This window comes from Schistocerca serialis, chromosome 2, assembly GCF_023864345.2.
Source record: "Schistocerca serialis cubense isolate TAMUIC-IGC-003099 chromosome 2, iqSchSeri2.2, whole genome shotgun sequence".
Classification (NCBI taxonomy): domain Eukaryota; kingdom Metazoa; phylum Arthropoda; class Insecta; order Orthoptera; family Acrididae; genus Schistocerca; species Schistocerca serialis.
In genome coordinates, this window is record NC_064639.1 from 1,056,043,499 (window position 1) to 1,056,069,690 (window position 26,192).

Sequence of the window (26,192 nt, forward strand, 5' to 3'; positions counted from 1 at the left end):
TCCCTAGACCTCTCTGTCTTTTTCCGTCACCCCTCTTCCTTCCTCTTCAACCTTCCTGCCAGAAAGAGGAGACGAAAGCTTACGTAATAATAACCTTTTATGTGTATGTTCTGCCGCCACTTGGTGAGTAGATTTTTTTATCTGTCCAATTACAGAATAACTGTTAAAGTGCTGTTATATAGCCTACCTCCAGGTGGCAGATAAATCTACTGCCAAAGCCTAATATACGAGTTAGATATCTAAAGTAAAACAAAGTGGAGAACCATGAGGCATTCTCTACAGTATAGATGAACATAGCCATATATTGCTTTTGCATACACATGGGGATGTGCTTGAGCCTGCAGACTGATGTAGTGCACATATTCAAACTCAATTAAAGCAGAAAAAATGTAGCGAAAATACAGTTACAAACCAAATAAAATAATAATGACAATAAATACAAAAAAATTCCAAGTAAGAGAGACAGTAGGGTGAGCATTTTATTTATTAAAACTCATGTGATACTACAGAAGATATTACAGTAAAAAGAGAAAATAATGAATCTGAAATATTTGATGATAAATGTAATACAACTAAGGGAGAGATGGAAAAACAGACTAATGAATCAGCAAATGGTCACAAATATTTTAGTACCATTGCCTGCTATTTGAAATTGTTTATTTATGACAGTGTCTGGATCAGACTGGCAATACATGTAAGCTTCCAACTCCTCAAGATTGTAGAGGTCCATACCCTTCTATTCAACATGCAAGATAGCTAAACTGTCATTAATGAGGGAGCAACAGATGACACCTAATTGTGCTATTGTAAGAGTGCTCCCTAAATCTTTCTAAAAATGTCTCTGCCCATCAGGCCCACATAGATGCTACCCAGGAAATGCATGTGATTGTGTTAAACACAAGAATTTTTTAGTCTTAGTAGTTTTATCATTGAGACTATGCCACAAAGCAAGTTAGTTTCTTTCATATGCAGAAATCCACCTGAAGCTCTGCTTTTATGAAGGCTTGTGCAATCCTGTTGTGTCAAGGACCAAATTAGGACATGGCAATGTGTGTAATTTTATCCTTGGAAGAATATAACTAATGTTGCTTGTTTTTAAGAATTTTTCTGCTTATCTCACTTACGACCTTTTCCAAATAGCCATTGGCTTGTCCTAACTGTATCAATTTTGTTTCCTTATGAACTACATCATTATCCAAATTTACTTTCACTAACCTATGAAACAATAATGAAAATTGCGCTTTGAAAGTAGATTTTTCTGCCACGTGGTGGTGCCTATAAAATAGTGCTTTAAATGTTAATGATACTTTGTTATGTATTTATTTTGTACTACTGGTCCTTCATAAGTAAGTTTCCTTGGTTTCTTTGGTATTAGTTATGGCACAGTCATAATTATATTAAAAAAAGGTTCTTTTTTGTGTGTAGTAATGGAGTGCGACTGGTTTGTTCACCATCTGGTGAGTGTTATCTGTCTTAATTTTAGATGTATCGCTTCCTTCACTTACGTGTTGATGATGTTGATCACTTGACACTTAACATCCTGCTGTGCATCTTTATGTATGACATAGTTTGCATTTAAAAAATTTTTCATGAACTTTGTATTTTGATGTGTATAATTTGTAGATTCTACATTGTCATGTTACATATTTTTGTATTAAGACTTGGTGTGGATTACCTGTGTGCTCATGATTGTATAATAATTTTTTTGACACACTAACCGATGATGGGCTATCCGCGAAACATGTAATGCAATGAAGTTTGACTAACATCTTTGACTGTTATTGGCGACTTACCAGTGTTGGTTACATTCTTTATAAGAAATTTATATGCCATTGATGGTAATAACCAATCATATGAGGACAAGGAGAGCTCTGGGTCACAAACAGTCACAATTCCTCTCCAGATAGGTCAGCTCAGTGCCATCAGTGGAGAATCATGTTGTGCTACCAGTAATAATGACACAGCAGAGAAATTAACCATTGAGCTGTCAACAGCTCTCAGCTCAACAAAGGAAGAACATGAGCAAATAGTGGCCCTTCTCCATCTATTTTTGGGCACATAAAGTCGAGAGAGGAAATGAGGAAGACCAGGCAGTGCGATGTGTAGCACTATATCAACACTGTAGATCATGCCTCCTATCAGTCAGTACTCATAATGGATGTATCCAGCTGAATGATTGATAATTCAGGACCTGTATTAATGTTTCACGATTCTGCTGTTTGCTTTTCATTGACAGCTCTCATATCAAATGAAAATGCAACAGGTTTCTGTGGCTGGGAGCTACAAAGGGAATTAAAATACATTCACATGATTAAAAAGACTAAAATATGTTGTTAGTTTCAGTTTTTTATTTATTTCCACATTATTGGGCAGTCTAACATTAATCTTCTTGCAGAACAATGAAGTTATTTTTGTTGGCTTGGTAAAGAAATTTGGCTTATCTTCTCTGGAGAGGCAGCCAATTTCTTTGAAACAGTGTTTCAATTCACACTGTTGGCTTACTTCTACTGTTTACTGAATTTCAAGTGCATGTGTTCCTCTTTTGACACGTATGGCATGATGACATGATAAAGAACCAAATGTGAGATAACATATTACTAATATAATGGAAGGAAAAATTCCACGTGGGGAAAATTATATATAAAAAAACAAAGATGAGGTGACTTACCGAACAAAAGCGGTGGCAGGTCGATAGACACACAAACAAACACAAACATACACACAAAATTCAAGCTTTCGCAACAAACTGTTGCCTCATCAGGAAAGAGGGAAGGAGAGGGGAAGACGAAAGGAAGTGGGTTTTAAGGGAGAGGGTAAGGAGTCATTCCAATCCCGGGAGCGGAAAGACTTACCTTAGGGGGAAAAAAGGACAGGTATACACTCGCACACACGCACATATCCATCCACACATACAGACACAAGTCTGCTTGTGTCTGTATGTGTGGATGGATATGTGCGTGTGTGCGAGTGTATACCTGTCCTTTTTTCCCCCTAAGGTAAGTCTTTCCGCTCCCGGGATTGGAATGACTCCTTACCCTCTCCCTTAAAACCCACTTCCTTTCGTCTTCCCCTCTCCTTCCCTCTTTCCTGATGAGGCAACAGTTTGTTGCGAAAGCTTGAATTTTGTGTGTATGTTTGTGTTTGTTTGTGTGTCTATCGACCTGCCAGCGCTTTTGTTCGGTAAGTCACCTCATCTTTGTTTTTTTATATATAACATATTACTAGTACTCCAAGAAAATTGGCATCCCAGAAATCACACTGAAAAGCTTAGTAACAGATAGGGACCTAATTCAGTGTGAATCTGGAGCAGAATTAAGCATTTTAGTATGGTTTGCAAAATTCCGATGCTGTTAAGAGTATTCTGTGATGTCCCATGTCTTTTATAGATATCTGATAATAGTATATATATACATATGGACATTCTTAAATGTTCACTTGAAGTTAAGCAGGCAAATTTAGTCAATAGTATTGAGTAAAACGTTCTGTTTCAAATATATTGACAGCTTTAGCAGAATTTTATAATCTGCATTCTGTGAAACAGACTGCTTTTCAATCACAAGGCGTGTTTCAACACTTGTGTGTTACTTCCCCTAGGCTTGACCTCATTTCTTAATTTGTGTTGTTTACATCTTAAGTTTATAGACAGTCATTCTTCAGGGAATGATAGACTTGCAGCACACCATGTTTTATCATAGTAATCCAGCACAGGGCCTTGTATTTACTCCTGGAGTAGAATGTAGACTGCCAGTTATAAGGTTTCTTGGCTTCACAGATAATCTTGTTGATTTTTATACCATCTAAAAAATTGATGGAAAAACTTATCCTTAGTTGTGGTGTGTACAAATAAGTTTCTTTATTTTTTGCAAGAAAGTGGTATTCCTTGTTAAAAGCTTTTTGCAGTGCTGTGTGGATGTAAACTTGATTGGAAATGCTAGATAATACTATTACAAAATACTAATAAAAAATCTTTGTCACCACATACCAAAATATTAGAGTACTTTAAGTTGCACAGTCTAGTTCTGAAATGAATGTTATGCCAAGGACAGCTTTCTTATTTTGCATTTCTTATCTGAGTTCGGTATGATTGCACCAACTACAATAACTCCGTAAATGTCCTCTGAACAACATGATGTAGTGCTGCATATTGTCACATGATGCCTCACTCTGCTCGAAATTCTAAACAGAAGTACGACAAAAGGCATATGAGCAGAGCAAACACCAAGCATGGGCTTCCTACATCATTCTAAGTGCGCATAGGCTGTAACACCTGTTTTCTGGTGCTTTCTGGCAACTGTTCGGATGAACCTATTTCTAACAGGCCACAGGAAAATATTGTGAGTGGTGGTTTGAGAAGTGTTAATTTCAAAGTAAATTCCGTTTTACACAAGACGAGCTATTACTTGCGGGAGTGTGCGATGACGTCCTTAAATAACAGATCGTTTGACTCTAATTCAGAACTCAACACTTTGAGGACCAGCCACTTGTAAAAGTTTTGGGACCAGAAGACCAGCCATTTATGCCATTATTCAAAATTTTACTATCACATCTGTGTTGACATATCTTAAGGAGTAACACTGCTAAAAGGGACCAATATTATATGTGAAAGCTTGGCTTGCGTATGTATATTAATTTAAACCATCAACTTTTCCTATTTGTGTGTTTGTGTTATTTAACAGTGATATATGCTGTCATCATCTGGTGAAATTATGTGACATGATTGGCTGACAAAGTGCTTTGCAATCTCAACTTAAGTGCTTCGGAAGCTAATGAGCTGTATATGATGGAATTCATATTTATACTTTCACAATAAGAAAATACGCGGTGTACATGTTACTGTGTATAAAAGTTCTTTCCAAAACATGTTTGTTTTTGTTTTATTTAGTTTCCTAATGTGTTGGGGTGTTCTAATTGTTGTATAAAACCTTTATCATTCAAAGTCGATAAATTTTACAGCTCCAATGGAAAGTATACTGTCACAGAACCTGGAAATATATATTTTCACTCTGGAAAAGAGTGCTTTTTAACTGAGAAATAAGGACGTTTTTTCTTGTCCATGAACACACCCTGCCTCTGTATTTTAGTGTATTCAGGCAGTTAAACTCAGTTTGTAATACAGTGATTGCCCTTGCTTAAAATTGGTGATGCTCTCTTGTAGTTAAAACATTAGTTGGCCAGTCCCTTACTGCCTATGGCTGTTGCGTAATCGTAGTCATCAGCTAGTGGCCTGTAAAGGCAAACAACTGGCCCACATCTCTTTGGGATAGAAAAGTAATGTTGCCCTCTAAATGATTAATTAGGGGGCAGCTTAGAATTCAAGCCATCTCTTGAATGGAATTGGGAGTTAAAATTGGTGTATCCAGATTGGAGAAAAATGTGATAATTTGTTCTGTTGGGTCTGGGATGATGTTTAAGATCAACCATTGCAGAGATATATTTGAGATGGTAACTCTTATAAAGTTACTTTCAGACCCGTAAAATCCCCCCTGCGGGTTCGGGGGCAAGAATAGGCCCGCGGTATTCCTGCCTGTCGTAAGAGGCGACTAAAAGGAGTCTCAAATGTTTTGGCCTTAATGTGATGGTCCCCCTTGGGGTTTGACCTCCATTTTTCAAAATTCTACAGAAGTACGAGCCTTTTGGAGAAGGACACCTTACATGGTGTACCACTGGTCCTAAGTGCACTAAGACCTTGGCACTCAGCATTGCACCGGCGTTGTCACCATACCCATTTTTCCTCAATTTGGGCCTAAACGCCTGATGGGTTGTCCAAGTTACGCCCATAGTGCATCTCCATCTGCACCAGCGATCATGATGGACTTTCCATGGCACCAGAAATCCAGCACGGTAGCCAGCCCGTTGTGGTGGGGTCGTCATGTACCCTCTAGGTTGTAGCCCCCTGACAACACAGGGATCGTACTGCCGATACCTGAGCTGCACCCTCCCCACGTTGGCCAAGGAGTAGATGCCCGTCTCCTTGGGGCATCAGGACTCCCGGCAATGGTCATCCTGCCAGGTGGCCCTTGCTGCGGCTGGGTGGCGCCCGTGGGGAGAGCCCCTGGTCGGAGTGGGTGGTATCGGGGCGGACGTTTCGCACATGAAACGTCAACACGTATCAGGTCGCTCTGCGGCCGAGTCTTCCAAAAGAAAAGGTACCGTTTCTAGTTCTGGTTCTCCTGCCCTTTCCCCCTTGGCCACTCCATGGGAGGAGGGACAGGCCCGCCGGCTTGGGGCGAAGTACTTCCCCCGCTATTTGGTCTGTTCGCGAACAGATGGGGGGACGTTCGCCACCTCCAAGCCCATGTTCTTTGTTCAACACATTGAGGACGTCTTCGGGGAAATCGAGGCTCTCAGCAAGATGCGATCAGGGTCCGTTCTTATCAAGACCACCTCTGCCACACAATCGGCGGCACTCCAGGCGTGCGACCGCCTAGGGGACATCCCAGTCTCCATTGTCCCACATCTGGCACTAAATAGGACGCAGGGGGTTATTTTTCATCGTGACCTCCTGCTACAATCTGATGAGGAGCTCAGGGCCAACCTGGAGCGCCGCGGCGTGCATTTCGTCCGGCGAGTCCAGCGCGGCCCCAAAGACCGTCGCATCGACACCGGGGCCTTTATCCTCGCCTTCGAGGGGGACGTTCTCCCGGAGAAGGTAAAGGTGATGTGCTACCGGTGCGACGTGCGACCTTACGTCCCGCCTCCTATGCGCTGTTTTAGGTGTTTGCGCTTTGGGCACATGTCGTCCCGGTGTGAGGCTGAGCCCCTTTGTGGCGACTGTGGACGTCCTCTTCGTGAGGAACATACTTGCACCCCACCACCTCGGTGCCCTAATTGTCCTGGCGTCCACTCGCCTAGGTCCCCAGACTGCCTCGCCTATCAGAAGGAGAAAAAGATACAAGAAATCAAAACTTTGGATCGGCTCTCTTATTCTGAGGCCAGGAAGAAGTATGACCGCCTTCATCCCGTGTCACTGGCCACTTCGTTTGCCTCAGTTGTGTCCACTCCTTCCGCTGTATCCTCACCTCTATCCTGTCCCCCCTCCGCCTCCTCTGCCCGTCAGGGGGCTCTGCCTCCGCCTCCCAAATCCCTCCCTTCCAACTCCTCCTCCCCCGCGGCCCCCACCCCCCCTGCCCCAGGGGCCACCCTTCCTCCTCCTCCTCCCCCTCCCCCCACGCCACCTGAGAAGCGATCCTCTTCTCAGGCGTCCATCGGGGAAACGTTCCGGATCCCAGCTTCCGAGGTCCGGCGTTCGAAAACGGACCCCGCGCGTGAGGACCTTCTTCGGGTCCAGCCCACCATCCCTGTGCCTCCTCGGCCTTCCAAGAAGGCCTCCAAGAAGAAATCTCTATCCCCCTCTCCACCCCGGCGCGTTTCATCTGACGCTTCATCCGTGAGTCGCTGCTCCCGGCCGTCCTCAGTTTCGCCGGGACGCTCTGCTGCCAGGCGTTCCGCCGGCCTTTTGTCGGCAAATGATGCGGCCCCTCCTACACAATCAGGGACAGCGGCCGCAGCTGGCGACGAGTCGATGGAACCGGATCCGCCTGCCGTCAGTTGTAGCGTTGTTGCCTCGCAACCTGGCCCTCCGCGGCCATCGAGGTGACCAGCTCTTCCCCGTCTCGTTCCCCCAACTTTTTGACTAGCAATGGCGTTGTTTCATTGGAACATAAGAGGTATTCGATCTAATCGGGAGGAATTACAACTGCTTCTCCGCCTGCACTGTCCGCTCGTCCTTGGTCTCCAGGAAACCAAGTTGCGCCCGACTGACCGTATTGCCTTTTCCCACTATACCTCGGAGCGGTATGACCTCGCCCCTGTGGACGGTATCCCAGCTCATGGTGGGGTCATGTTGCTCGTTCGGGACGATGTCTATTACCATCCCATCCCATTGACTACCCCACTCCAAGCAATAGCTATCCGCATTACTCTTTCTGCTTTTACTTTTTCAGTTTGTACCGTCTACACTCCACCGTCATCTGCTGTTAGTCGGGCTGACATGATGCACCTGATCGATCAGCTTCCCCCGCCGTTCTTATTGTTTGGCGACTTCAATGCCCATCATCCCCTTTGGGGCTCTCCTGCATCCTGTCAAAGAGGCTCACTCTTGGCGGATGTCTTCAACCATCTCAATCTTGTCTGCCTCAATACCGGCGCCCCGACTTTCCTCTCGGACTCTACTCATACCTACTCCCACTTGGACCTCTCGATCTGTTCTACCACTCTTGCCCGTCGGTTCGAGTGGTATGTCCTTTCTGACACCTATTCGAGCGACCACTTCCCCTGTGTCGTTCGTCTCCTGCACCACACCCCATCCCCACGTCCTTCGCGCTGGAACATACTGAAAGCTGACTGGGGACTTCACTCCTCCCTGGCGACCTTTCCGGACCGCGATTTTTCCAGTTGTGACAGTCAGGTCGAATACCTCACGGCTGTTATTATCAATGCTGCCGAACGTTCCATACCTCGTACTACTTCTTCTTCACGTCGCGTTTCCGTCCCCTGGTGGAACGAGGCTTGTAGGGACGCTATCCGTGCTCGACGACGTGCTTTACGCACCTTTCGCCGCCATCCTACGTTGGCGAATTGTATTGAATACAAACGACTCCGAGCGCAATGCCGTAGAGTCATCAAAGACAGCAAAAAAGCTTGCTGGGCCTCTTTCCCGAGCTCCTTTACCAGTTTTACTCCCTCTTCCGTTGTTTGGGGTAGCCTGCGCCGGCTGTCGGGCATTAAGGCCCACTCCTCAGTACCTGGCCTGACCTCAGGTACTGAGGTCCTTGTTGATCCTGTGGCTGTCTCCAACGCCTTTGGCCGCTTTTTCGCGGAGGTTTCAAGCTCCGCCCATTACCATCCTGCCTTCCTTCCCAGGAAAGAGGCAGACGAGGCTCGGCGACCTTCCTTCCACTCGATGAATCTGGAGACTTACAATGCCCCCTTTACTATGCGGGAACTCGAACGTGCGCTTGCACTGTCCCGGTCCTCTGCTCCGGGGCCAGATACCATTCACGTTCAGATGCTGGCACACCTTTCTCCGGCGGGCAAAAGCTTCCTTCTTCGTACCTACAATCGCGTCTGGACCGAAGGTCAGGTCCCCATGCGTTGGCGTGACGCCGTTGTTGTTCCTATACCCAAACCCGGGAAGGATAGACACCTTCCTTCTAGTTACCGCCCCATTTCTCTTACAAGCTGTGTCTGTAAGGTGATGGAGCGCATGGTTAATGCTCGGTTAGTTTGGATTCTTGAATCTCGACGACTACTTACTAATGTCCAATGCGGCTTTCGTCGCCGCCGCTCCGCTGTTGACCACCTTGTGACCTTGTCGACATTCATCATGAACAACTTTTTGCGAAGGCGCCAAACGGTAGCCGTGTTCTTCGACTTGGAGAAGGCTTATGATACCTGTTGGAGAGGAGGTATCCTCCGCACTATGCACAAGTGGGGCCTACGCGGTCGTCTGCCCCTTTTTATTGATTCCTTTTTAACGGATCGAAAGTTTAGGGTACGTGTGGGTTCCGTATTGTCCGACGTCTTCCTCCAGGAGAACGGAGTGCCTCAGGGCTCCGTCTTGAGCGTAGCCCTTTTTGCCATCGCGATCAATCCAATTATGGATTGCATTCCACCTAATGTCTCAGGCTCTCTCTTTGTCGATGACTTCGCGATCTACTGCAGTGCCCAGAGAACATGCCTCCTGGAGCGCTGCCTCCAGCGTTGTCTAGACAGCCTCTACTCATGGAGCGTGGCAAATGGCTTCCGGTTCTCTGAAGAGAAGACGGTTTGTATCAACTTTTGGCGATATAAAGCGTTCCTTCCGCCATCCTTACATCTCGGTCCCGTTGTTCTCCCATTCGTGGACACAACTAAGTTTCTAGGGCTCACGTTGGACCGGAAACTGTGTTGGTCTCCACATGTCTCTTATTTGGCGGCCCGTTGTACACGTTCCCTTAATGTCCTCAGAGTTCTTAGCGGTTCATCTTGAGGAGCGGATCGCACTGTCCTGCTTCGCTTGTATCGGTCCATAGTCCGATCGAAGCTGGATTATGGGAGCTTCGTCTACTCGTCCGCTCGGCCATCCCTCTTACGCCGGCTCAACTCCATCCACCATCGGGGGATACGTCTTGCGACCGGAGCCTTCTACACTAGTCCTGTCGAGAGTCTTTACGCTGAAGCTGCCGAGTTACCGTTGACCTACCGGCGCGACATACTGCTGTGTCGGTATGCCTGCCGGCTGTTGTCTATGCCCGAACACCCCTCTTACAAGTCCTTCTTCGCCGATTCTCTCGACCGTCAGTACGGGTTATATGTGTCTGCCCTGCTGCCCCCCGGAGTCCGCTTCCGTCGCCTGCTTCGACAATTGGATTTTGCCCTCCCTACCACCTTCAGAGAGGGTGAGAGCCCGACACCACCTTGGCTCCAGGCTCCGGTTCGTATTTATCTCGACCTCAGCTCACTCCCGAAGGAGGGTACTCCGGCTGCAGTGTATTGCTCACGGTTTGTCGAACTTCGTGCTCGACTTGCTGGTCACACCTTTATTTACACCGATGGCTCCAAAACTGACGATGGTGTCGGCTGTGCCTTTGTCGTCGGGACCGCCACCTTTAAATCCCGGCTCCTTGACCAATGTTCCAGCTTTACGGCCGAGCTTTTTGCTCTCCATCAGGCCATTCAGTATGCCCGCCGCCACCGCCATTCATCGTATGTCCTCTGCACTGACTCACTCAGTGCTCTTCAGAGCCTTGGGGCTCCCTATCCGGTCCATCCCTTGATTCAACGAATACAGCAGTCCCTCCATTGTTTCGCCGATAATGGCGGTTCTGTCAGCTTTCTGTGGGTCCCCGGACATGTAGGAGTGCCTGGGAATGAGGCTGCGGATGCTGCAGCCAAGGCTGCAGTCCTCCAGCCTCGGCCAGCCTCCCATTGTGTCCCGTCATCTGACGTTTGTGGGGATGTATGTAAGAGGCTTGTGTCCTTGTGGTGGGATGCTTGGTCATCCCTCCAAGGAAACAAGCTCCAGGCAGTAAAACCGCTCCCAACTGCTTGGACAACTTCCTCCCGACCATCTCGGCGCGAGGAGGTCCTTCTGACCAGGTTGCGGATTGGGCATTGCCGGTTTAGCCACCGCTACCTGCTCTCTGGTGACCCAGCCCCGCAGTGCCCTTGTGGTCAGGCATTAACGGTGCGCCATGTTTTATTGTCGTGTCCCCGTTTTAGTCAATTTCGTGTTGTCCTGTCCCTGCCATCTACCTTACCGGATGTTTTAGCTGATGACGCTCGAGCAGCTGCTCGTCTTCTGCGTTTTATAACTTTAACTGGCTTGACCAAAGACATTTAACCTTTTTACTTATTTCATCTGCATCTTTGTCAGGTCCTTTTGATGTCCCCCCCATCCCCTTGAGTTTTAGCAGGTTCCTTGTGCTCTAACACCAGTGACTGGGCGCTAATGACCTCAGCAGTTGAGCGCCCTTAAACCCTAACAAAAAAAAAAAAAAAGACCCGTAAAATGAAGCAGATAAAAATATTGTGACTAGGTGGTTGTCTACATCTTTACTACCTGGATGACAGTTTTTGGGAAGACATTTGAGAAAGCAACAAAGTTGCTTGACGCATGTGCCCAACTATGCCCATGATGCTTTTCTGAGCATTAATTTGAGAAAGTGCACCTTCATTATCCAGGAAACAAAAATCTTACACACCTATTATTTGGTAGTGTAGTCTGGCATGATATACAAGAAATAAGAACCACGACACACTTGCCAGCTCCTCAATGCATTCATTATGTGGCAGGATTTGGAATGTGCACCTTCTACAGGTGTTTCAGAAAAGATTTCATTTTGCAAGGAATGCGCACTATAAAAGCTACTGAAGGTACGAGGGTAGACAAAAATATGGAAACACCAACACATTACCATGCCTAATATGGTGCAGGAAAACAGTTGGCATTTGAAACAACTTGTAGCTGTCTCAGAATGGGTAAATATAAGTGCTGTGTGGTTTTAAAGGGAATCTTACACCATTCTTTCTTCAAAATAGGTCCAAGTTCAGGTAACAAAGATGGAAGTGGTTAGTAATCATGCACCCATATCCAAAGTAGACCACAAAGGCTCAATAATATTGAGATCTGGTGGTTGTGGTCTCCCCCACCCCCCTTCACCCACATCACATTGACTTAGCTGAAGATGTTTAACCTTCTTCCCTGTATTGGTACAGACCTTAGATATAGTGTTGCTTAAAACACCAAACACTTCGATTATCTTCATTACGGAAGCACCCACTATACAAGCACCAACCATTTGCCCATGATTGAACGCAGTGATCTCTGACACAATGCGCTTGCAACAATACGGAACACTGTTTTGACGACGACTGATACTTGCTGCAACATATTGAGAACAATGAGCACGCGCTGTTAATGGCTAAGTGTTATGTTCAAGCACATATTTCTCATGGTGTTTCTGCACTGTTGTCCAACTATCTGGATGTCTAAATTTTCTTAGTGAAGTACATGAATTACCATCATCTGTACTAAACCCTGTGACTACTGTGGATGAATTAACTCACTGCGCTGTGCTGCTTCCGAAGTGCTGAGGGCGTGTTCAAAGGTAGCATCTGGGTCTTCCTTATGTGCTATTGAAATATTTGTTCTGCCAACCCTCTAATTGCTGCAGATGAGTCACTTCCAACAGTGAATAAAACTGTTTCCTGTATTCATCATAAAATATACATGCATCTTTGTGTGCTGTCATTTGCAAAAAGAAACGTTGTTTCGATATCTTGAACCATTTATGAAATATGGCAATCATTGTGACTGTATCTTGATGCGCAGATACGTGATTGGGCAGCCAGGTTTCCACAGCAGGTTGGTGATTCTCTGGAGAACCTGTAATTCTCAGGGAATTAAACTTTACGTACAAAATTCAGGGAAATCAGAGAATTTCATGAAATCTCAGGAAAGCATTGAAATTTAATTTTATGTTGTTTTATAAGTCACAAATTTTAAAATGTGTGTTTATTATTGAATATTATTTTTTATAAATTATTGATGTTCAAAAAACTGTGGTTAAACAACTACTTATGACTGGTACATAGCTCGACTGGGAAGAAAGTAAGTCATTTTGGTAGTGGTATGCTGCCCCCCCCCCCCTCCCCCCACCCTCGAGCTCACCATTCATTTTCTTTAATGTATCAGGAATTTATTGACGTATAAGTTGGCATGACAGAAGCACTTTCTGTCATGCCAACTTAAACGTAAATTATGAAAGATAAGAGGTGTGTTACTTGCTTGCACAGTGTTGCTTCACCCCCACAATCGCCTGTGAGTTTCAGCAGAGGCTAATAGGTGGGTTTGCTCTGTGTGCTCAGATTCATTAGACAGCATGGATCTAGAATTATTTGTTTATGTGAAAAGTTAGTACCATACAAAAAACGGGCTTAGTCTTCAAATAAGTAAATAAATATTTTCTCAAGTAGCAAAATGTTCATAAACTATGTGATAGGAAAGGCATTCAGCATCTACTTATAATTACTTATTTGTAATAAAGTAATACACCATTGTTCGAAGCGGTGAAATGGATTAAAAAGTATTGTAACTGGGAGTGTGAACTTGCTGAGGTTCATATTACTTCAGAACAGTAATTACTGTAAACATATTTTTTTTATTTCAGTTTAATCACATTTTTTTGCTTTATTCATTGAGTGTAAATATTACTGTGAAATGAAAATTTATTTGTAGTTTGACATTTAGAACTACTCTTGACCTTCATTAAAATCCTGTGTAAATAGAACTGTTTGAATTAGTGCTATTTTTGTGTAATGCCTGTTCTCCACATTAGTTCAAAGGATAGTTGAAAAATTAAGTATTGTACTGGTAAAATGCATAGTTCCAGCACCTGTAATCAGAACTTTGAAGAAGTTAAAAAATGAAAACAAAGCTGAACTGTTGAGAGAAAAACCTTACTAGTCGATCTACCTTCAGTATAATGTAGAAAACATAAAAATTTAGAAACAGTGCTGTTAGGAATGCAGTACTTCTATTACAGTGAGTCCAGTTGCCAGATATTCAATGATGTATGTAATTTAATGCAAGCTGGTCCACAATCTCTCATGTATGTATTAGACTTACGTACAGAGTCAAAAATATCCACCTGAAAAATTTTGAAATTGATTGTGCTCATTCAAAATTGATTTCCAAACAAAACATTGTCCTTGGCAGATAAATCTTATTAGCATATTGGATGTTACCAAACGATTCCTGGAAGATGCCTGTTTCTATACACGTTATTTGTGGGTACTTTTTTTTTTTTTTTCCCCCTCATCACTACAAGTGCTTCAGCTAAAAGCTGTGTAACTCCTGTACACTTAATTTCGTTTACTGCCATCTTGAAAGTCTTGTAAGTAGCATTTCCAACTTGAAAGTGGGTGGAAACGCTAACTTGCATGTTGGGCTAGTGGCTTAACATATGCAAACATCAAAATTTTTCCCCAATTTGTTTCCTTAAAATTGAATGAGAAGTACTTCACAGCAGCTGGGACACTGTCGCTGAGCACAAGTAGCAGCATTAGGCAAGCAGTACGGCAAAACAAAGGATTGCAGAGAGCGCATCTGTAGCAATTATAGGGTCTAGGATTTGCTGACATCTTTGCCAGTCATGACAATTTTTGATGAGAGATACCTTTGTCAGAACTTCAGTGGAAGGACCTTCATTGCGGTTTTCGTTTAATTGAGACTTTGAATGAAGTCCTTCTGTAGTCAACTGAAGCAATGATAGTAAGGCTCTGCTTTGAAATGTGCACGACCTAATGAAATAAACTTTTGTAGGAGCAGATGGATTTTATCACTACTTTTCCTCCCCATAGATGACACATTCAGGACATAGGGTAAAGGGAAAAACAGCATATCGGTACGCAAAATGGGTTGAGCTCTTCCCACAAATGATTTAAATTGTACTTTATTTTATCCATCAGAAATGGTTGGTGAAAGCATGTGACTAAGACAGTGGGTTTGTTTATGAAATAACTTTTTCCAGTACCACTCAAGATTTTCTTTTTATCTATCTTTTGCTTGATGCATTTCAGGAAATTGTAACCATTTTAAAGTGCATTTTTTGTGTATTATGCCACACACCAAAAACATCACAAACACATGGCATTATTCATAGAAAATTAATTTGAAAAGTCATTCCATGAAATGCATCGTGCAGAAGATAAATAAAAAGAAATGTGTGTGTCTGGCAACAGTTATTTTATAAACAAACCCAAACATTTAGCTCCTGCTCTTTGTACCAGAACGCTTTCTCTCTCATCTAGAAGTTTTTTAGTTAGTTGGAGATGGTTTCCCCTACTAAAGTTTCAGTGGAGGAGAAGGGAGACACACACTTCAAGCCCCTGTGGAATCATCTGATCTAGCATAGTATTTGTGTGTGCTGACGTAACCTATGAAAGATTAAACTCGCTACATAATTTTTCTGTGTGATGTTTTGATTTTAATTTTTTTCTCTTCAGCATTGATTATTCTTAAAAACAAAATTCATTTGTGGGAAGGGGGTCTATGGCAGGTGACTTCTATCTTCTTATGACAGACTGAGAAATTTCCAGAAGATAAACTTAATGTGTCACACAGTTCCAACTTGGGCACATAACTTGGAAAAAAGTATACATGAAGTTGTCTGTGTAAATTTCCTTCATAATAAGGCAATGTCCAAGGAATTTGGTGCTCTTATTGAAGTATTACTGATTTTTTTCTATAAATTGAGTCAGGCTAGTTTCATAAATCAAAGCAGAAGGTTTTGAGTTCATGAAAGTTCATGTATGATGCATGTTGTTTACAGGAATACACCAAAGCTTTACAATACTGTAGAGTGTTCCTACAAGTTGAACCTGGAAACCAACAAGTTCAGGGCTTAGAGAGACTGATAAAGAAACGGATGGAGAAAGGTATGTCCTTGGCTTTTTATCTTCTAGATTTATTTACTTGTATTTTAAATTAGCCACAGGTAATTGGATTGTTGGAAGTAGAAAATGTAGCTGACAGGTAGCTTCATTTCGGTGCTCTGCAAGATAACTTTCATTGATTGCACTCTGTGTGTGTGTGTGTGTGTGTGTGTGTGTGTGTGTGTGTGTGTGTGTGTGTGTGTTTTCGTTTTTACAAACACAACCATTTTTCCGTGGTAAGATGAACTGTCAGAACTAACAGTCAAAGTACTTTGCTGAAGGACGCTCCATCCTTGGAGAGATAAACCTTGGTAACAGTGTGATAAGGGAAAAAGAGTATTGTTCTAATTTGAAGTGACTTTCACTGGTAGTAAATTTGTACCTCCACTGTAGACCAAAGAAGCTTCAGAAACTTAAGAAACTGAGGACAAGGCAAGAAGCCCAGCAACAGAATACTGTGGAAATATGAAGGTACAATGAAGTGTGTGTGTCAGTCAGTCTGGTACTACTAGATAAGTTGTTGTCAGTTTGCAAGATCCTGCAGATTTTCACAGTGCAATAAAAGTAGAATTTAAGATTGTGTAGACTGGAACATTTAATGTACTTCATGCGGAATTGCAACCTTACAAAAGGATATCACCTAGAACGGTATCCAGATATATTAACATGCCTGAGAATTTAAATTGCCTTTCATGTAGGTGTCCGTCTACTAAGGCAACATGAAAGATCAATGACTTTTCATATACTTTGAGGCAGAAGATGCTGAGCATCACCAGAATTAAAAATGATTTCATTAAGGTGAATGGTTGAACATAATGTTTCATTTATGCTATTCAGCCCAAATCATAATTAACTAATGAGAGTTAATGTCATGAGGAATAGGCTGATGATTAAAATCTTTAAAGACTGATAGAAAAGCTGAAAGTGGATGTGTTACGCGTGAGAAAGACTCTGGTGAGGGATGGTGTAATACTTAAATTTCCAATAACAGATACAGTGACCCAGGGACAAGTTGATCATAACAATGGTGATCATACTGATCAGTGGAGAACATTCTATCAATGATAGAAATCTGCTCCTTGGTCATGGAGAACTGCGTAAATGTTGTCATTGGAAAATCTTCCTCCGCAGGTGGTCTAGCACGATGCAAAATCTGGATATCCTGACAAGCATAACCCATGTCTCTTTCGATCTTTGTCAACTTGTTGGCATCATTTCACTGTGGCTGGACATGATATTCCATTTGGTCCATATACTACCAGAATTTCACAGTGAATTTGTGTGCAGTTTAGACATTCAGCCTAGGAATTATACTGTTTCACATACTTGAACTTCGGAGTAGGTTTCCAGTGATGCATCTGTTACCAGAAATGCAGCACAAATGTCACTGCAGGAAATATGGAACATGTACTTCTGACTGTGTGGCAGTCTTATTGTGTAAGGATTTTGGAGTGGGGCAACATGTGTAACTTACTTTCTGAACTTCCTACATACTATGAGAGGCATTCAATAAGTATTGCAACACTTTCTTTTTTCTCGGCCAATTTTGGTAGAAAAAAATATGTTGCGTGACATCATGGAATATTCCCACTTCAGCCTCTATAGTTCTATCAATTTCAGATAGGAGATGGCGCTATATGTAGCCTCCAAAGTGGCTTCTATAACAGAGGCGTGTTCCAAGCAGAGAGCTCTCATTGAGTTTCTTTTGGCAGAAAAACAAGAGAATCACAGATATTTATAGGCATTTGCAGAATGTTTATGGAGACCTGACAGTGGACAGAAGCATGGCGAGTCATTTGTCTAGGCATGTTTTATCGTAGCAGCAAGGTTACGCAAACTTGTCAGATCTCCACACCGACCAGTCACACACAGCTGTTACTCCTGCAGTGTTGGAATGTGTGGACACTCTTATTCAAGGTGATGGATGGATTGCAAAGAAAGACTGCACTGTAATTCCTTCTGTAGATTGTCGCACAGATGACAAAATGGTAGATATCGAAATAAATGCCAGGGGTAGAAAAACAATTAAAATTGCTCAAAAGAGGAAAGCCTGCTGGACCTGATGGGAAACCAGTTCGATTTTACACAGAGTACGCAAAGGAACTTACCCCCTTCTTGCAGCGGTGTACCGTAGGTCTCTAGAAGAGCGTAGCATTCCAAAAGATTGGAAAAGGGCACAGGTGATCCCCATTTTCAAGAAGGGACGTCGAACAGCTGTGCAGAACTATAGACCTATATCTCAAATGTCGATCAGTTGTATAATTTTGGAACACGTATTACGTTAGAGTATAATGACTTTCCTGGAGACTAGAAATCTACTTTATAGGAATCAGCATGGGTTTCGAAAAAGACGAACGTGTGAAACCCAGCTTGCGCTATTCGTCCACGAGACTCAGAGGGCCATAGACATGGGTTCCCAGGTAGATGCCGTATTTCTTGACTTCTGCAAGGAGTTTGATGCAGTTCCCCACAGTCGTTTAATGAACAATGTAAGAGCATATGGACTATTAGACCAATTGTGTGATTGGATTGAAGAGTTCATAGATAACAGAATGCAGAATGTCATTCTGAGCGGAGAGAATTCTTCCGAAGTAAGAGTGATTTCAGTTGTGCCGCAGGGGTGTGTCATAGGACCGTTACATAACCTTGTGGATAACAGCGGAAGTTCACTGAGGCTTTTTGCAAATGATGCTGTAGTATATAGAGAGGATGTAACAATGGAAAATTGTACTGAAATGCAGAAGGATATGCTACGAATTGACGCATGGTGCAGGGAATGGCAATTGAGTCTCAATGTAGACAAGTGTAATGTGCTACGAATACATAGAAAGGAAGATCCTTTATCATTTAACTACAATATAGCAGGTCAGCAACTGGAAGCAGTTAATTCCATAAATTATCTGGGAGTAGGCATTAGGAGTGATTTAAAATGGAATGACCATATAAAATTAATTGCCGGTAAAGCAGATGCCAGACTGAGATTCGATAGAAGAATCCTAAGGAAATGCAGTCCAAAAACAAAGGCAATAGGTTACAGTATACTTGTTCGCCCAGTGCTTGAATACTGCTCACTGGTGTGGGATCCGTACCAGATACAGTTGATAGAAGAGATGGAGAAGATCGAAAAGAGAGCAGTGCGCTTCGTTACAGAATCATTTAGTAATCACAAAAGCGTTACAGAGATGATAGATAAACTCCAGTGGAAAACTCTGCAAGAGATACGCTTGGTAGCTCAGTACGGGATTTTGTTGAAGTTTCGAGAACATAAATTCACTGAGGAGTTAAGCAGTATATTGCTCCCTCTTACATATATCTTGCGAAGAGACCATGAGGATAAAATAAGAGAGATTAGACCCCACACACAGGCATACCGACAGTCTTTCTTTCCACGAATAATAAGAGACTGGAATAGAAGGGAGAACTGATAGAGGTACTCAAGGTACCCTCCGCCACGCACCGTCAGGTGGCTTGCAGAGTATAGATGTAGATGTAGATCTTGCTGCACAACTGGATGTCTGTGTTGGTAGTGCTGACACACTCAACACCATCCCCGAGGTGCTCGCCATTCTTGGGTGAGTTCGTGCTTGGCTGTCACGAGGCCCCAGGCTTTGCAGCACCTCTTCTCATCCTGTGTTTCATATCTGATGCACTTCTCCCCTCCCTTGGGGTACGTCTCTTGGGTATTTTTGAGAAAGCGTCCTGAAGTTTTTGTAGCCCAGGATTGGAACAATCCCTCATCTGCTTTTTCCTCCTTTCTTTGTTCTCCATCTCCGCGTCCTCCGCTTTGGTGTTTGAGGTATTTTTGTTTATTCTTCCTCCTCTCTGCGCACTCATGAAGGCCGGCCCACATATTTGATCCATAACTGGTGACTGGGTAATGCTTTTGCTAGCCCCCGGTGTACAGGTAGGTTTCACATGTAATGCCAGTTACAGGCCAGGCCCAGGAAGGGGTGACTCCCTGAGCTGTTACCTTCCCAAGTGCCAATTAGTCCCTCTGTCTGGAGTTCGGGGTGTGTGACCTGTGTGTTGTCAACAATCACTGAAGGTGGGCAAACACCCCCCCTCCCCCCCTCCCCCCTCCCCCAGAGAGGCTCCCCTGTCTGAAGGAGAACACCACTGCAGTTGCCGGCAGTCATGGAGGATTTTTTCCTAAAGGGCCGGTCATCTTCATATCAGTCTACATCTATTAAACACGAAGTAAATCAGGCTAAAGATTCAATGACTCTCCCAGCTGTACCTCAGTTCTTCGTGGTGACATGTACCGGAGGTCAGTCTTTTGCTACAGTTTATCCGTTTATTATTCAGAGAGGCGTTGAAGCAGTTGCAGGCCGTGTGAAATCCTGCTCTTGCTTATGCAGTGGAACTTCACTTATGGAGATCAATTGTAATTTTTCAAGCCCAACAACTGCTTACAGCTTTGCTCCTCCACGGCTATTCTGTTCGTGTTGAGGCCAATCGTACACTGAATGCTTTGTGGCTATTCTGTTCGTGTTCAGGCCAATCGTACACTGAATGCTTTGTGGGGTGTTTTTTACACTTGGCTACTTGATGGTCATACTGAGGGAGAAATCCAACATTCTCTCTTTGATTAGGGCATCGCTGTGGTCCTTTGGGTAATGAAAAAGGTTGATGCAAACTTCATGCCTGCATGCACTCTGTTTCTCACATTTGTTCAAGTAGTGTTTCTATTGAAGATTAAGGCAGGCTATGAAGTCATTGTGGTCAAACTATACATTGGAAACCAGATGTGTTGCTGTCAGTGTTGTAACCATAATCACATGTCCTGTCGAAACGTGGCCAAATGTGTTGCTTGTTGTACAGATGCTCATAAGGGCAACTGCCCACCTCCTCCTCCCCACTGTATCAATTGTAGTGGCGGCCATGCTGCCTCATCCCGTGAATGTCGTGTGTATCTCCAGGAAATCCGGGTGAAGCAAAAAGCACCCTACCCTGTCACTCTAATGTTGTTGGCTAGCCAAAAGCCCTGCATTTTACCATCTAGCACATACAGTAATGTCCTCAATATGCATCACTCCACAAAGGACAGGGCCATGCAGACATGAGACCTCCAGTTCAGTACTGCACCTGTGGAATCACCCAGTATCGTGATATCATTCCCGTCTCCTCCTACTACAGTAGCACAACAAGCTAACAGATCTTCGCCCCTGATGGAAAAATCACAACTCGCACGGTGGAAAGGAGACAGGAACATTCCTTCAAGGACTCCTTACTTCCTTCCACCCAGTTGGATTCATTCAGTTAATACTAGGCAGAAATCTGTTCTGCATTTGGATCACACTTCCTTGACTGTTGTGCAGAAAGGTGTGCAGTATACTGCTGCATCCATTTTATGTAAGCTACCACAAGAATTAAAAAATTTTAACAGTAATCCACGTGCTTTCAAATCAAAACTGAAATTTCCTCGTGGGCCACTCGTTCTATTCTGTTTAGGAGTTCCTTGAAAAATTAAGCTGATTGCTGTGTTACGTTGTTGATTGCATTTACATAAACTTACTGCTTGTCTTTTTTTTGCGTTCGTAGACATCTTATTTTATCTGTTATTACTTTTATGTTGTAATTTCATTTACTTACTCTTTCCATGACCTTGGATATTTGCTCCACAGTTTGGTCATATGAAACTAGATGTATAAAATAAAAAAAAGTAAAATAAAGTCTTTGTCTGCCAACCATAGTGGCACTAAGAAATTGAACAAAGCAAATGGTCCTCTCCTTACCTGACTCAGAGATCCTCTTCAAAGGTGTCATTGCATGATACCCTCACCCCGCCGACCTCCATTTCGCTGGTACGCACTGCCTACCTTTCTGCCTTTGCAAATTCTGATGCTCTGTTAGATTTGATGGAACAGTATCCCCCAGACTGTGCATAATGTAGCGTTGTAAACCCAATCGGCAGTTTTCTAAGGTTCTGAGGCAAACTGGAGGCTTTACTCATAGCTGGTGACCTCCGATGAACATAGTTTCCCCACTTGTGACAGCCAGGTAGAGTACCTTACAAATCCTGAAGGCTTCAGAATGTTCCATACCTCGCACTTCTTTACTGTGCCGTGTCCCAGTCCTCTGGTGGACTGACGCGTGCCACAATGTGATTTGCACGCGGGGATATGGTCTCCGTGTTTTTAACCATCATCCTACAATGGCAAACTGTATTTGTTATAAATAGTTGCATGCACAGTGTCGTCACATTCATCAGGTTAGCAAGAAGGTAGATGGGATTTCCTGTATTAGTCCTTTTAACAGTTCCACCCTCTCTTCATTCGTGTGGGGCAACGTCTGTTGGCTCTCTGAGACCAAGGTTGCAATATCCCATGGTTTGTGAGACTGTGAAACCTATCTGAGTAATGAATTACCAAGACTCTCTCACAGTCCCCTTGTGACTCCATGTTAACTGTAAATTAAGCAAGATAATCACTATCTTTGATTGCCTTAACATAGAATCATAAGGTGGTAAATTTCAATAATCCTACTATATAACTGCCTGTTCAGTCAGTAGAATAAATTGGCAAACTGAAGGGAACTATGTGCTCATCAAAATAGAAATGCAAATGAAACATAAACAGATTATTTATTATTTTAAGTAATTATGAAGTATTGGCTTCAACATTCTATGAAAAACAAAGTTAATTGCTGATGACAGCTTACAATATAGGTATGTGGAGGGATGGCCACTGTATCCTAGCTGCACATTTAATCATTAATCCATTTCAACCCAACGATTAATTTAGAAACTTAAGTGGTTGATTGAATACCATATCAAATGACACTAAGGCACAAGTCATGTTTAGTGGAGCTGTGGCAATGGTATGCTTTCTGTCTAAATGTTAACTCCTACCTAGTGAGCCATGCTGCGGTATTCTCTCACCAGTCTGCTGTGGTGGTAAGTCGGAGGACTGTGGTCATGGTAGAGAATTGGACTCCCTTGCTCATCAGGACTTGTACACCTCCAAGTGCCATGACATCTCCAACTATCTATCCCCATCCACCAAAAAACCAAAGGTCTCTCTCTTCTTCCACCAATTCAAATGGAGCAGTTTGCGCCCATCTTTCCACAAACACCACTAAGGAAAAATGCAACTCTTTTCCACCAGTAGCATGTCAGTCCCATGTTACCAAATCCCCACCCGGGAATGTTGTCAGTCACAGGCCAGTCGGAGCACATCTTCCTCACTTGTTTGTTCTAGAAATTCCTCCTGGTGTCAGCCGGCGATGAGCGAATTGGAGCATAGTTTGACCCTTCTGTATTTCCCCAGGCCAAACCACATTCCAAGACTTATACTTTTCTGCCATAAATTGCTCTCGAGCAAGCTCATGAAACTGTTGCCCTCAGCCATCTCAAGAGGCAAGTCATGCCACAGGCTGATAACTCTGATGTACTGAATAGGACCAGTAGGTTCCATAAGCTTCCATTGGTGGCCAGTTGACGTACACAACCTAGCACAAAGCTCTGAGTGCGCATGACAAAACTGTTTGTATGAATTTCTGGTAGTGCAATGGGCTTTTTCCACCATCTGTACATCTTTGGGCTGTGCCCTCTGTTCGCCGAAACTACAAAATCCATGGGGCTCATGCTTGGTAGGAAACTTTCTTGGTCCTCCCAGTGTCTCACCTGGCCACATGCTACACCCAGTCCCTCAGTGTCCTACATATGCTAAGGGTACTTAGAACATCGGACAGTCCTCCTCTGTTTATACCGATCCCTTGTCCGTTCAAAACGTGACTATGGATATTTAGTTTATTCAGCTGGACATTCGTTCATCATGCACTGTGTTAACACATTACCATTGTGGCATACTTTTGACCACTGGTGCCTATTACACTAGCGCAGTTGAGAATCCCTTTGCAGAAGCTGCCGAACTACCACTGTCATACTGGTGTGATGCCCTCCTCAAGAGATAAGCATTCTGTTTGTGAGGGGGAAGGGGGGGGGGAGATGTGTTGCGTTACTTATTTAATGTCCCTGGTAATCTGCTACTTGCAAATCCACTCTGCAGCTGGGTGGTGTTTGTGCTGCTTCTGATACAGGTCTAGCATATCTGCACCGATAATTCAGCAGGTTTTTTTACTGGTTCTTGCTTAGATGTGTCTTACTCCCATAATGTTTATATTGCGAAGACTTTTTATCCTGTGCTTGTTAGTAGTATTGTAAGTGTCTAATGTGGTTGTGAATTGCACACTTTGAATTGAAGTCTCGTAATGTGAAATTGCTTTTATTGTTAGACATACATTTCAGTGAGGAATGCGATGCAGTTGCTACAATGTCTCACAATTCCACATTCGTTCAAATTATGTGTTTTCGTTTGGATGGTGATATGTTTACCTAACATTCGGTTTGTATTTCGTCACCACCTGACTGGCACTTACATTTATTGTTGACTTCAGTGGCAACAAATTTTGTAATGTTCCATCTTCCAAAAATCATAATTCTGCAAACAGTAGTGAATCATGCACAGTTCTTGGAATAATTCACCAGTTACATTTAAAAGTAAAAACACAGTATATTAAGTGCAGATTGGTAGATGCATTTCATGTGCATTTGTTAATAATCAGACAATTCCTGAAGATATTCAGTAAGTTCAACTTTCAGGAACGCTGTGATGAAGAAATGTTACAAGCAACCGACCATTGCAATGTGTGGATTCCATTTAGTTTATGTTGATCTTGTAACTTTTGATCATCGACATTTTATAATATGATGTGAATAGAACTTTCATGAAGTTGTTACTCATGTGCTGTGGGGTTGCAGTGGTATTAAGACTGGCGTAATGATATTTTGTGATTTCAGATATTGTATTATAGTTTATAAAACTACAGGGTGAAAATTCAATAATGTAGATGATCTCTAGGTTCCAATGATGTGATTTAACTAAATGTTGTTCAAAAATTATGAAAGGTCCCAGTACTATTTGTTTGGCACACTGTATGCCTACGTGGTGAACTATGTATTTAAAAGTAAACAAAAATTACGAAAAGGGTAGATTGTACTCGCTGTAAAGATAACACCTTGAGCTGCAGACAGGCACAATGAAAACACACTTAACTTTCTGCCAAAACCTTTTTCAGAAAAGAAGGGAAAACACACAAGCACATTGCCTTTAGAAATTTTGTTAATTAATGCAATTTCTCAATTATGAGATAAATCGAATAATGAACAGTGTTACCTGGTTCATAAAAATTAGAGCAACAGAAATATAAAGTCAAATCCTGGAACATAGCAAGCATAATAATTCAATTGGCGAAAGTAAATTTGGGTGTAACTGCTCTGTAATTATGAATATCTTTGAAGTTAATTAGTTTTTGGAAAATTGAGAAAGATTATTAGAAAGAACGCTCTCAGAACTTTCTAATTATTGGTGTCAATACTGTTAAAACTACTGACTCTCTCATTTGGATTTCACCGTTACACATTATTCTAAGAGCCATTTCATGTAACCAGTTCAGTTTTCAACAAAACTAAATACACTACTGTAATCACCAGTTGGTAAATTCTGGCACAAGCTATGAAATTACAGGAAATATTATGTAAATAAGAAATGAATCATTTTGAGTATGTACGAGACTTAAGTTATTCTTGCAGAAGAACAGTTAGCTGAAAAACAAGGAAAAAAGTGTTACTGAAAGGAGTGGAACAATATCAAGAGTAGTAGTTTCAATGTATGTTTTTGTGTATTTACCAACTTTATACTATTACATAGTCAACTGAAGCCTTCAGTTCCAACACTGAGTGTAGACATGGCTTGTTAGTGATGAATTACTATGTAATGTATGTGTAGTTATGCGTAGGAGTGTGATATAAAATATAGTTTTCTAATATTTTATTACGCACTTTTTCCTTCCTTTTTAAATAAATTACCTGAAAATGCCTTCACAGTAAGTCAAAAACAATAATGACAAAATTTGTGACATGAGGGTGAAGTATATAATAAAATATGAGATGGTCACTGATATTCCCTGAAGACTAGTCTGTGTAAATGGGGGTAAGGTTATGTAAACTGACATGTAAACTGATAGCTTCAGTATGTGCTTTAAGATGAGATCAAATAATAAAAACTGTAGCTCACAGATACATAACAGGGTATTGCCTAATCAATCCGGACAGCCTAACATTACTAGTACGGAACTGCTGACTCCACTGAACTGAGGAACTGGGAGTCTTTAGTAAAACTGTACGCTCTGTGTCTTTTGTCTTGTTGTTGGATCATATGAAGCTCAGCTTCCCAAGAAAAATACAACGTGCAAAATGTGTAACAGCATTCTAC

The 26,192-nt window shown here is 42.7% G+C and overlaps 1 protein-coding gene across 1 annotated transcript in view; it reads left to right on the top strand.

Annotated features, from left to right (window-relative positions):
* The window catches only part of LOC126458508 (mitochondrial fission 1 protein), a 47,846-nt gene that overhangs the window by 16,197 nt on the left and 5,457 nt on the right, over positions 1-26,192 (top strand). The window contains exon 3 of the mRNA XM_050095602.1: positions 15,816-15,921. Within this exon, the coding sequence (XP_049951559.1) occupies positions 15,816-15,921 (106 nt within the window). The remainder of the gene's footprint in view (positions 1-15,815; positions 15,922-26,192) is intronic.